Source organism: Neoarius graeffei, chromosome 13 (genome assembly GCF_027579695.1).
Source record: "Neoarius graeffei isolate fNeoGra1 chromosome 13, fNeoGra1.pri, whole genome shotgun sequence".
Taxonomy (NCBI): Eukaryota; Metazoa; Chordata; class Actinopteri; order Siluriformes; family Ariidae; genus Neoarius; species Neoarius graeffei.
Genome location: NC_083581.1, coordinates 20,840,819 through 20,852,825, shown reverse-complemented (window position 1 = coordinate 20,852,825; position 12,007 = coordinate 20,840,819). Strand labels below are relative to the sequence as shown.

Here is a 12,007-nt window from a genome sequence, read left to right as displayed (position 1 = left end):
CCTATACTTAGATTCATCTACCGCTGTCTATCTTGTAGTGTCCTGATCACCAGATCTTTAACCCAGCCACATATAAAAAGTTGTGCACCTCCACACTCTTCCAGGTTTTCATCTGTTTGTCTGTATAGAATGATGTCTGCAGCACCAGGTAGTTTGAGATGTCAGGAAACTCAGCTCATAGGAAAAATCCTTCTTTGTTAACGTGTAAGGATCTATCCCATTGAGTGGTTTCTATAGCCACTTCTTCTTTTGAGTGTACTGCTTGGTTTTAATAACGTGCTTGTTTGCTGTACACAAACATGGCAATAAGTTATTGAGTTAATCGATCAGACTCCACTTTTGGATCATTAATCCCTTTTGACTGAGAATGCCCTTCCTGCATGGTTTTATGTTGGCTTCTGTAACATCCATACAGTTTTAAATACAATACCTACAATTAAGAACAGTTTGTTTTTATTGCATTTAGTTAATTCCTGGGCTCCCATCTGTGACAGTGAGTGATGTTTCATCCCACTAATACACTTTACAATAGATTATTAGATTTCTATTAGAATTGATGAGCCAAAATAATTGGGGATCTTTTTTTAATGGGCCTTGACTCAATATAAGTATGAATATGTGGGTCTTACAGTAGAAAAGGTTGAGAACCCCTGATCTAGCAGACAGTAGCATGCTGGGAAATGTAGTCATTCCCAGAGTGTCAGCCTCAGTGTTGGGAGGGGGTTGTTAACACATTATATTACATTATATTTAATAGTTATTCCATGAAATCGAGTCATACATGAGCTTTTAGCTGATGAGGCATGTAGTGCCAAGTTACCTATTGTCAGGATGCAGGGACTTACAGATGTAATTGCAGAGGAGAGCGGAGAACAAACAGTAACAAAGCCAAATCGTGAGACTAGAATCGTGGTCAAGGGCAGGCAAGGATTGGTCAATTTGCGAACAGAACAGTGTAGACAAGGCAGAATAAATGAGGAAGGATAGTGAGAATCAGAATAACAATAGGCAGTCAGAAAGATAAGGCTTGGTATGCACTGGAGAACACAGAACGATACTTCAGTGAGGGCTTGTGAAAGAGGGGTTTAAGTAGCGTAGTGCTGATTGATAATGAACTTCAGCTGTGTTCAATACTCCGGTGACTGGGGCACTGTGGCTCATGGGCATTGTAGTCTTGGGTGGCCATGTTTGTAGTTTGTTCAGCGTTGACGTTCTCAGTACTCATACTGACAGCTATAAGCCATGTACAACTTGATTTCGTGGAATAATTGTTTTATTCTATCCACATTCACTGGATTTTGAGAAACAGAGCAAAACTTTATACAAAACATCTGACAAAATCGTTTTGGCTTAGAATGCAAAGAAACCGGCGAAATGACAGTAGCAATTTGTGAAAAATGCTATAATAACAATTCTTGAAAAAAAAAGATACATTCTTACCGTGAAATACTTTCATTCCATATTTTGTTGCCTTTTTTTTTGAGGTTTTGTTTTTGAGTCGAGTTTTTATTTCATCCTCGTATGATTCAGCAACATGGTCCACCATTTTGTTTTTCTCTACTCACAGTATATGAGCTGATAGCCTAGTAGCCAATTTCCCACTTGTGTCCATATTTTTATTTATTTATGACACAAGTGGGAAATACGCCACTTGTGTTTTTCATACGATCCACATCCGAGACATGGGGAGCCAAAACCGTGACATAAATCTCTATATGTCACTCGTGAGGAAATCCATGGGTTGTTTTGATAAATTTGGGTACTTTTTGTTTGTGAATGTGTCTATATAATCAAAAGAAAATCACACGTTGGCTTGAAGATATGACATTTATCTTCTTGTGTTGAAAAACTCGCATTTTTCATATGAAATACGTCGCAGTTCTAAGTAACATATTTAAATAATATTGGCTGGCTTTTTTTGTGGTATATCAGATATATTCCATTCAGCTAGCATGATACTGAATGAGTCGAAGGCAAGTTCAATATCATGCTAGTTCAATGGAATATATCTGATATACCACGAAAAAGAGCAAGCCAATATTATTATACATACATACATACATACATACATACATACATACATATTCCTTTCAGGTGTTCAGTGCGTCTTTCTCTTTCAAAATTCTCTCAAAATCTTCCGTATTTAACAACGCAAACCTCGTGGCCATGTTTGTTTACAAATAGTCACAGTTGCTCGTTAGCACAGAAGTTTTACATCTCTGTCTCTTTTCCAGGTTTTCAATGTCCATTGGTATGTTTTTCTCTTGTAAATATGCATGAAGAATATCTAATGAAGATTTGGTAGCTTTTCAGGTGTTCAATGCATCTTTCTCTTTCCTGGTGAACAAAGAAATGCTTCTGTGCATGTGCAGCAGAAAACTTTCTCATTGAATATTCGCATCAGCTCCAATGTGTGACAACATGTCTTGATAACCATGTAATATCGTAAACCATATTCAACGCTCATTTTCCATTGGGTAGAGTGATGTAATGCATGTCGGATAAGCGATGTGCTTACAATATTGCATGCTATCAAACCAAATGAATGAAACCCACTAGAAGGAAATAGAATTCATGTTTTTATTCCACCGAAAAAGTGTCCTGTATGTATAATAACTCCTGATATTTCACTCCTACTGTTTTCCTGCTGACTAGACACACGTTGTCAAAATGCTGAACTGGTTCCAAATTAAAATTCTTTTGATTAATTTGTGTATTTTTTGTGGATATGTTGATAATGACGTCATGGCGCCCCTCGAGGCAGATGTGTGCTCGCTCCGCTCTTGTATGCCGACTTTTTCTTCTTTTTTGTGTATTTTCTCTTCTTTCTGCAGTGCACAAATGTCATGCACTGCTAATATATAAAAGACAAGTATTGCTGGACATCGCTAACACACACAGCCATTTGGAATTTACTGGCTTTATACCACTGGAGCTACAACTCATTGTTCGTTCCCGCAACCACCACCAGCCCCAGGAAGTCCCTGAAGCACCAGGCCCGAGTGAGCATGCTGACCCCAGGAGAGTGCTCCGGAGACGGCGACACAAGCAAGGCAAGGGGGGGGCTCCATGCTAGGCTAAAAGCTTGCACTAGCCGACCACCGCTATCCAGCCTCCTGCTGGCCAACGTGCAGTCTCTGGAAAACAAACTGGACGAATTAAGAGCCAGAATCACAGCTCAGCGGGAAATAAGAGAGTGGTGCACTCTAATTTTCACAGAGACCTGGCTCTCAGACAAAATCCCAGAATGTGCCATTCAGCTACAGACTCCCTCTGTACACCAAGGAGACCGGACCGCAGCCTCTGGTAAGGCTAAAGGGGGAAGTGTGTGTGTTTATTAACAACTTTTAATAATAATAATAATAATAATAATAATAAATTTTATTTGTAGAGCGCTTTTCATGATACTCAAAGACTCTTAACAAGCATAAAATAATCAGTAAAAGAATCATAATCATAAGAGAACAACAATAAAATTAAGAGTTAGAGGCACTTGACTAAGGAGAGAAAAGTCATAAAATCAATGCACTAAAAGATATAAGACAGTGTTAATCATAAATTAAAAGCAGTTCGAAAGAGATGGGTTTTAAGGAGGGATTTGAATATTAATAGTTCAGTGCAGTCTCGGATGTGTTGGGGGAGGGAATTCCAGTGGGAGGGGGCAGCAATGGAGAAGGCTCTATTGCCCCAGGTCTGGTGCTTAGTCCTGTATGATACAGACAGGAGTTTCACATCAGAGGAACGGAGGCTGCAGGAAGGAGCATGAAGATGGAGCAGGTCGGTAAGATAGGAGGGGGCCTGGTTATGGAGGGCTTTGAAGGTGAAAAGGAGAACTTTGAATTGGATCCATTGAGGGACAGGAAGCCAGTGGAGTTTCTGAACGACCGGGGTGATGTGATCACAGGAACAGGAGTGAGTGAGCAAGCGAGCAGCAGAGTTCTGAATGTATTGAAGTTTATTTAGGACGTTGGTTGATGAGCCATGAAGAATGCTGTTGCAGTAGTCAATCCTGGATGTAATGAAGGCATGGATCAGAGTTTCTGCAGCAGAAAAGGAGAGTGATGAACAGAGATGTGCTATGTTCTTTAAGTGGAAGAAAGCAGTTCTGGTGATGTAGTTAACATGGTGTTCAAAAGAGAGGTTGCTGTCAAAAATGACCCTGAGGTTGTGGATGTGTGGGGAAGGAGACAGTGTGGAGTTATTGATGATGAGGCAGACATTGTGAGCATTTTTTGTGAGGAATTTGAGACCGATGATGATCATATCTGATTTTTCCCAGTTTAGCATGAGGAAATTGGCTTGCATCCAGGATTTAACCTCAGTGATACAGTTGCTCAGAGTAGAGTAAGTTGAAGTAGTGATGGATTTGGTGGAAATGTAGAGCTGGACATCATCAGCATAGCAGTGGAAGTGGAGACTGTGCTGACGGATGATGTTGCCAAGGGGGAGCATGTAGAGGATGAATAGAAGAGGACCAAGCACTGAATCTTGGGGGATGTCTTGGGACAAAGGGGCTACGAAGGAGGTACAGTTGTTAATATTGATGAACTGTTGTCTATTTGTGAGATATGACTTTAACCAGGAGAGGGCAGTGCCAGTGATGTTGACATGGGATTCCAGATGGGAAAGAAGAATGGTGTGGTTGATGGTGTCAAAAGCTGTGGTGAGGTCGAGGAGGATGAGAATGCTGAGGTAGCCAGAGTCTGAAGAGAGGAATAGGTCATTGGTGACTTTGAGCAGAGCCGATTCTGTGCTGTACTGTGAACGGAAACCAGATTGAAATGGTTCAAACAAATCGTTTGAACTGAGGTGGGCTTTGATATGGGAAGTGACAACATGTTCCAGTATTTTTGAGAGAAAGGGGAGATCGGACGAAAATTGCACATGATGTCGGGGTTGAGTCCAGGTTTTTTAAGAATGAGGGTGACAGCAGCCAGTTTGAGCATTTGGGGGACTGAACCAGAACTGAGGGAGGAGTTTACGATCAGTGTGATGAGTGAGGAGAGAGCTGGGAAACAGTCCTTGACGAAGTTGGATGGGATAGGATCCAGAATGCAGTTGGAGCTTTTCATTCCCACCATGATGTTGGCCAGTTCCATTGGGGAAACGGAAGAGAACTGAGACAGGGGCTGAGTGGTGAATTGGAGAGATGCACTTTGGAAGCTGAGGAGGGCAGGGGAGGTAGTCAAATTATTGTAGATGGTAACAATTTTAGTTTGGCAAAATGAAAGGAAAGAGTTACACTTATTAACAGTAAAGGTTTTGAGAGTGTTGTCAGTGGGCTTGAGAAGATTGTTTATTATGGAGAAGAGAGCCGTGGGGTTGCTGGAGCCAGAGTGTATAAGGTCTGAGTAATAGGTGGACCGAGCCATGGTGAGAGCTTCTTTGTATTGTTGGAGGTAGTCTGAATAAGCCTGAAAATGCACTGTGAGGCCAGTTTTCTTGTAGAGTCTCTCAAGCTGGCGCTTGCGGGTTTTCATTTGGTGGAGTTCAGGAGTGTACCAGGAAGCTGAGTGTGAATGAAACGGTTTTGGTTTTAACAGGATCCATCTGATCAAGACAGGAGGAGAGTATATCGTTGTAATAATTAATGAGATCAAAGGGATTTTCAGACAGAAGGGGAGAGGAGGTGGACAGTTTACTAGCAAGAAGAGCTGATGGAGCAAAGAGTGAGACAGATTCGAGGTTTCTGAAGGATATATTTCGTTTGTCTTTTGGAATGGGGATAGGGAGGTCGATGTCCAAAATGACCGCCAGGTGGTCAGAGACATTGAGGTTAAGGCTGGAGAGGTGATGAATTGAGAGTCCAGTGGAGCAGACCAAATCCAAGATGTGACCATGGCTGTGAGTGGGGAAATTGATATGTTGTGTGGTGACTGACCCCTTGAAAATGGTTCCTCCAGGAACGATGACTTTTCAGTTGTCAAGACAACGGAAAAACTAAAATACAAAAACAGAAAGATACGTCACAATGCTCTTGTGCACAAAACAAAATGCTCTTGTATTTTAGTTTTTCCGTTGTCTTGACAACTGAAATGTCATCGTTCCTGGAGGAACCATTTTCAAGGGGTCAGTCACCAAAGGGTTAAAGCATTGTAATAGTTCCAGAAATTCTGTAGCGAATTTACAGTCAGTGTCATCAATGTGGATATTAAAATCACCCAGGAAAAGAATAGAAGGTGAGATGGCACATAACTGGGTCAGAAACTCAGAGAAGTCAGAGAAAAAGGCGGCGTTTGGCTTGGGGGGGGATGGTAAATAACGGCAGTGACCAGAGCAGTGGGGCCTGAGAGTTTGAAGGCAATATGTTCAAAAGAACGAGCAACAGGAATGGAGATGGTGGTTGTTTTAATGTCCTCCCTGAATACAGCAGTGACACCATCTCACCACCCATCTTGTTGGTGTTGTCTGGTTTAATGAGAAATAGTCCAGAGGTTTGTGCCAGGTTTCAGTGAGACAAAGGAAATCCAGATTATTGTCAACTATAAATTCGTGCAGGATAAGGCTTTTTTTTGTTGTTGAGTGAACGAATGTTCAGCAAAGCCATTTTCAGGTGGTGTTGCTTTATAATTGATTGTGAAAACCGGGGAAGGGGACGAAGATTAGCCAGATTCACATGTTGTTTGTTGTGGTGATGTAATACGGAAGTTGGTACACGACAGGACCGTAGGGATGGAATAGAATATGGAGACGAAGCGTAATATGTAAACATGCGGCCAGATCCTCTGTGTAGAGAATGGCCATGGCGAAGTATTCCAGTCTCCCTGAAAATGTCCATACAATCTGGACGCAGGTGGTTATTGAGGTTGTGAAGATCCTCTTTATCAGCCAGCCGGATATCATTGGTGTTTCCCTCGTAGGTGAACAAGGCCCAGTTGGTCTCAGATTCTTCATCCACCACCTCTTTATAGGCGGCTGTGAGCGCGGCACCGTTTTTACTCAAATTCACCGCCATCACAAGTTAAAAAAATAAATAAACTGAGTCCTGAACCGAAAGCACAGCTTCCACACAGCGCAGGGAGACTCGGGTGCCAGAGAGGGGAGCCACGCCTACCAGAAGCGAAGCGAAGTGAAGTGTCTTCACTTCAAACGTTCACATCAATTCACATCAAACTCTTGGTGTGGAGATATACAGACTGTTTATAAGCACTGTTCGCCAGATGTGGAGCTGTTATTGCTGAAATGCCACCCCTATTATCTACCAAGGGAATTCACTGGTGTGTTTTTGGCTGCTGTTTACATCCCCCTGCGAGCTAACTCCACGGCAGTACTCAGAAAATTCCATGATGACATCAACATGTTAGAAACAGCTCATCCCGACGCTGTTTTTATCATCGCCGGTGACTTTAATCAGTGCAATTTACAGACTGTATTCCCTAAGTATTATCAACATGTGGATATCCCCACCCATGATAAGAACACACTGGACCATGTTTACAGCAACATACGTGGTGCATACAGGGCTACACCCCACCCCCACTTCGGACACTCGGACCACCTCTCTTTGTTCCTGTATCCGACCTACAGACAAAGACTAAAACAAACAAACCCTGTCACCAAACAAGTCAAACTCTGGAGCCCAGAGACTGAAAGCACCCTTCAGGACTGTTTTGCTTGGACAGACTGGGATGTGTTTAAAGCTGCAGCCACTTTGGAGGACTCTTCTGTCAGGATACAGGACTATGCTGAGTATGTGACTGAGTACATCAGCACATGTGTCTGCAACATCGTGCCCACCATACAGATCAGGAAGTTCCCCAACCAAAAGCCCTGGGTAAGCAGTCAGGTACGACGTATGCTGCATGCTCGCTGTCTTGCATTTAGATCAGGCAATGAGACGGAGTACAAAGCGGCAAAGTACGGACTGAGGAAAGCCATTACAGCGGCCAAGAGGCAGTACAGAGAGAAGCTGGTCGGCTTCTATTCTACTGCTGACCCTGGGTGGATGTGGCAAGGCCTGCAGCACATCACAGACTACAGGACCACCACCAGCACCATCGCCTTCAGACAGCCTGCCGGATGACCTCAACACTTTCTACACCCACTTTGAGTCCTCCAGCTACAGCACAGAAAGGAGGCACACATACACCTGGACCACCCAACCCCCCTCCCCCCCACCAACAGTCTCATCAGGCCAGGTACACACAGCTCTGAGGAAGATCAACCCCAGGAAGGCAACAGGACCAGACAACCTCCCTGGGCAGGCCCTCAGAGTATGTGCCAATGAGCTGGCTGATGTTTTCATCGTTATCTTCAACCTTTCCCTCAGCCAGAGCACCGTTCCCTCCTGCTTCAAGACCACAACCATCATCCCTCTTCCCAAGAAGAGCCCACCCACCTGCTTGAATGATTATAGGCTGATAGCACTCACTCCAATCATCTCAAAGTGCTTTGAGAGTGTGGTACTGGCTCACATTCAGAGCAGTTTACTGGAAACACTGGACCCCCTGCAGTATGCCTACAGGCCCAACAGGTCCACCTCAGACGCCATTGCTGCTGCCCTCCATTATGCCCTCTCCCACCTGGAAAACAAAGACTCTTACATCAGGATGCTCTTTGTTGACTACAGCTCTGCCTTCAACACAGTCATCCCCCACAAACTCACCCATAAACTGTCCACACTTGGTTTGCACCCCACCCTCTGTGACTGGCTCCTCGATTTCCTGACTGGCAGGCTCCAGACTGTTAGGATTGGTAATAGGACTTCAACCAGCATCATCATAAACATTGACACCCTACAGGGATGCGTCCTCAGCCCCATCCTCTACACCCTGTTCACCCATGACTGTGTCGCCTCCCACAAGGACAACATCATCCTAAAGTTCGCGGACGATACCGCAGCGACGGGACGCATCACTGGCAGAGACAAAACGGCCTACAGGAGGGAGGTGACCAGTCTGGTGTCATGGTGTGAGGACAACAACCTCACCCTCAACACGGACAAGACAAAGGAGATGATAGTGGACATGAGGAAGGAGAGGAGACCTCATTGACCACTGTTCATCCAGGAGCTTGAGGTGGAGAGGGTGAGCAGCTTCAAATACCTGGGTGTTCACATCAGTGAGGACCTCACATGGACACACCACCACACAGCTGGTTAGGAAGGCTCAACAGTGCTACTTTCTGAGGAGGCTGAGGAAGTTTGGTATGTCGCCCAAGATCCTCAGCAACTTCTACAGCTGTGTGATTGAGAGCATCCTGACCAAATGCTACTGTTTCCTTGACTGTGTGGTACGGCAGCGCTACACCTATGGCCTGCAAACGCCTGCAGAGGGTGGTGAAGACTGTTGAGAGGATCACCAAAACTCCACTGCCCTCTCTGCAGAGCATCTACCACCGCAGAGTCCACAGGAGAGCTGCCTCCATCCTCAAAGACACCATCCACCCCCAGCATGGACTGTTCACACTTCTACCCTCAGGCCGGAGGTACAGAAGTGTGAAATGTAAGACTATCAGACTAAAGAACTCTTTCTTTCCCTCCGCCATCAGACTCCTGAACAGCTGACAGGAGTCTATAACCATGGACTACCTCCCTGTAAACTGTCCTTGACTGTTTACATCTGTTTACATTTGTTTGCACATTACTGCCCTTTTTGCTACTGTTTGCACATTGTTTGCATATTACTGCCCTTTTTGCTGCAATGTCCAATCATTTTCCTTATTTTTGTATTACGCTACCTATTTTGCACTACATTTACCTTTATTTTGTACTATACTGGGTGTTTTTTTGCTTTTTTTTTTTGCTTTTATTTTGCACTATATTGCCTTTACTTTGTATTATTTCTTCCGCCTATTTATTTATTTGTAATTAGCATTCATGGTGGACAGCAAACTAAGAATTTCATTGTGTAAGAGGACATGTCCTGACTGTGCATATAACAGTAAACACTTTGAACTTGAACTTGATATGATATAAAGAACATTACACCGTGGTGTGAAGATACAAAGTTTATTTTCTCGTGCTGAAAATATTTCATATATTTCAATAAATGTTCACCACTCGAAAATAAACTTCATGTCTTCATGCAACTGTGTAATATCCTCTATATCTTATATTTTATATGAAAGTATAAACAAATTGTTTTTGTTTGCTTAACAAAAGAGTATACTCAGCATCTGCATCACTGTCGAACCAAAACCATCAAATACCATAACTTCTTGTACTTCCTCTTAATTGGTAATTCTACAAACAAAACTAACAAAGCTGTTCTGTGGAAAATTTCTACAGGTAAATGTGATATCCTTACGCATTCCTTTGCTATGCAACAGTTAAGCCTTTTCATGGTCTCAGGACAGGAAGAGGAAGTCTGTGTAAAGTTGATGGGATGTCCCATGGTAGCAGAGCTTCCCTGGTATTGACTCTCAGTGGCCCTCTGTTTCACTGCCTGTGGCAGAATTTCAAAACTGATACCTCCGATATCCATTTTTATATAATACCTATCTATTTCCTGTTTTTAGATGCATACATACATAAGTGAATGCTTTGTTGAGGGGACAGAAGTTACATTAGTACGTTTCATTGTTATTTTTTGTTATGTAGCATTACTTGTTACTGACGTGTGCAGGTTTGCATTAGTTTATTTCCTTCTGTTTGCATTTGTTGTGGACTTTTCTTCACACCCGACCTGCAGGGATTTCCACCTTCTCTGTCTCCTAATGCGTTTCTTATTAATGACGAATGGCAGCTCTGATATTAATATTAACAGACTGTCTGTCCTTCATGTATGTGACCCGGGAGAGGGAACAAAATAAACACAGCAGCCTAGCTGTTACATAATGGTCACTTAGCTTAGCTATGTGCCTTTAAAAGCTGTGGGCTGTCAGGTGATCGGGCAAGTGCAGTCATCCCAGTTCACCGAGATGTGAGCGTGTAATCACACAAAAAGATGAGACACTGGAGTACTGGAGGAAGACAGGAAAGAAGAGAGAAAGAGGGAGGGAGATGGGCAGAGACCCAATTAAAGGAGGGCAGAGGAAAGAGGAGGACATGAAAGCGAAGGAAGAGAGAGAGCAAGAGAGGAGAGAGGGAGACATCCGTGTCCGTTTAATTGTAAACAGGCTCATTGCGCTCTCTTTTTAACTTTTTCATTTCTGACACTAGAATGAGAGCTGTTGTGATGCTGGGTTGAGTTTCTGATGAAGAATGGTTTGTGTAGCCATAACAGAGAGAGGAGAAAAGACTGGAGAATTAAATGCTGCGTCACACTGTGTGCGAAACAGTGAGAGAGAGAAAGAGGCAGAGAGCAGGGGAGAAAGGCATTGTGGGAGCATGAGTGTTTGCAGCAGATATGCAGTTGTTTGCTTTGACATTTATTTGTATGGATGTGTATCAGTAAGAGAACAGCAAGTTATTCTGCTATTACAAGCCAGTGAAAATAGAGTGAGCAGGAGGCATGATTGTGGAAGGAGAGAGAGGGAGCCGGGGCAAGATTTTTGGATTAGTTGCTACGTCACTTTTTCACATCGCGAGGAAAGCAGCAGCTAGGAGGACAGGAGTCTGAGTCGCATGCTTTTCTCCTGCCCAAGAGCGGCTGTGAGTGAGCCTCGGCCCTCTGTCTACTCGTACGCCTCTCCATCCTCATTCTCAACCACCCTTTTCTCTCTGTGCTTCTGATGCCCAAGTCCGTACTTCGGAATTGCAGCTCTGGTTCCAACACCGATACTGAGAAAGCTGACATACTTTTTCTTTTGTCTGTTTATATTTGTGTGTGTGTGTGTGTGTGTGTGTGATGGCGTCGAAAGCGTATTAGCAAGCAAGTGGGTAGGTGAAGGGTTAAAGACAGAGCTCTTGTTCCGGAAGCTTCCTATATTTGAGGAGAAAGGTGATGGACATCCTTCACAAAGACACATAACAATGTTGAAAATAGTACCGCAACACCCTATCTGTCAACATTATTTGGAGCAATGACAGAACCAGTGCCTACACCTTGACCTCTGTGTGTAAGTCTGTTGTAGGTGTGTAAGCTATTAGAGAAATGTATCAAAATAGGTTTTCTTAGTAAGAGTT

General features: G+C 43.5%; 1 protein-coding gene across 9 annotated transcripts in view; it reads left to right on the top strand.

Annotated features, from left to right (window-relative positions):
• The window catches only part of LOC132896481 (uncharacterized), a 54,605-nt gene that overhangs the window by 15,327 nt on the left and 27,271 nt on the right, over window positions 1-12,007 (top strand). Inside the window, exon 4 of one of the 9 annotated variants that reach the window (XM_060937341.1) lies at window positions 2,835-3,126. The exons of the other annotated variants lie outside the window; for them this stretch is intronic. Coding sequence (XP_060793324.1) covers window positions 2,835-2,858 — 24 coding nt within the window. The 3' untranslated portion in view covers window positions 2,859-3,126. Of the gene's footprint in view, window positions 1-2,834; window positions 3,127-12,007 lie in introns of those variants that run through there. 9 annotated transcript variants of the gene reach the window in all.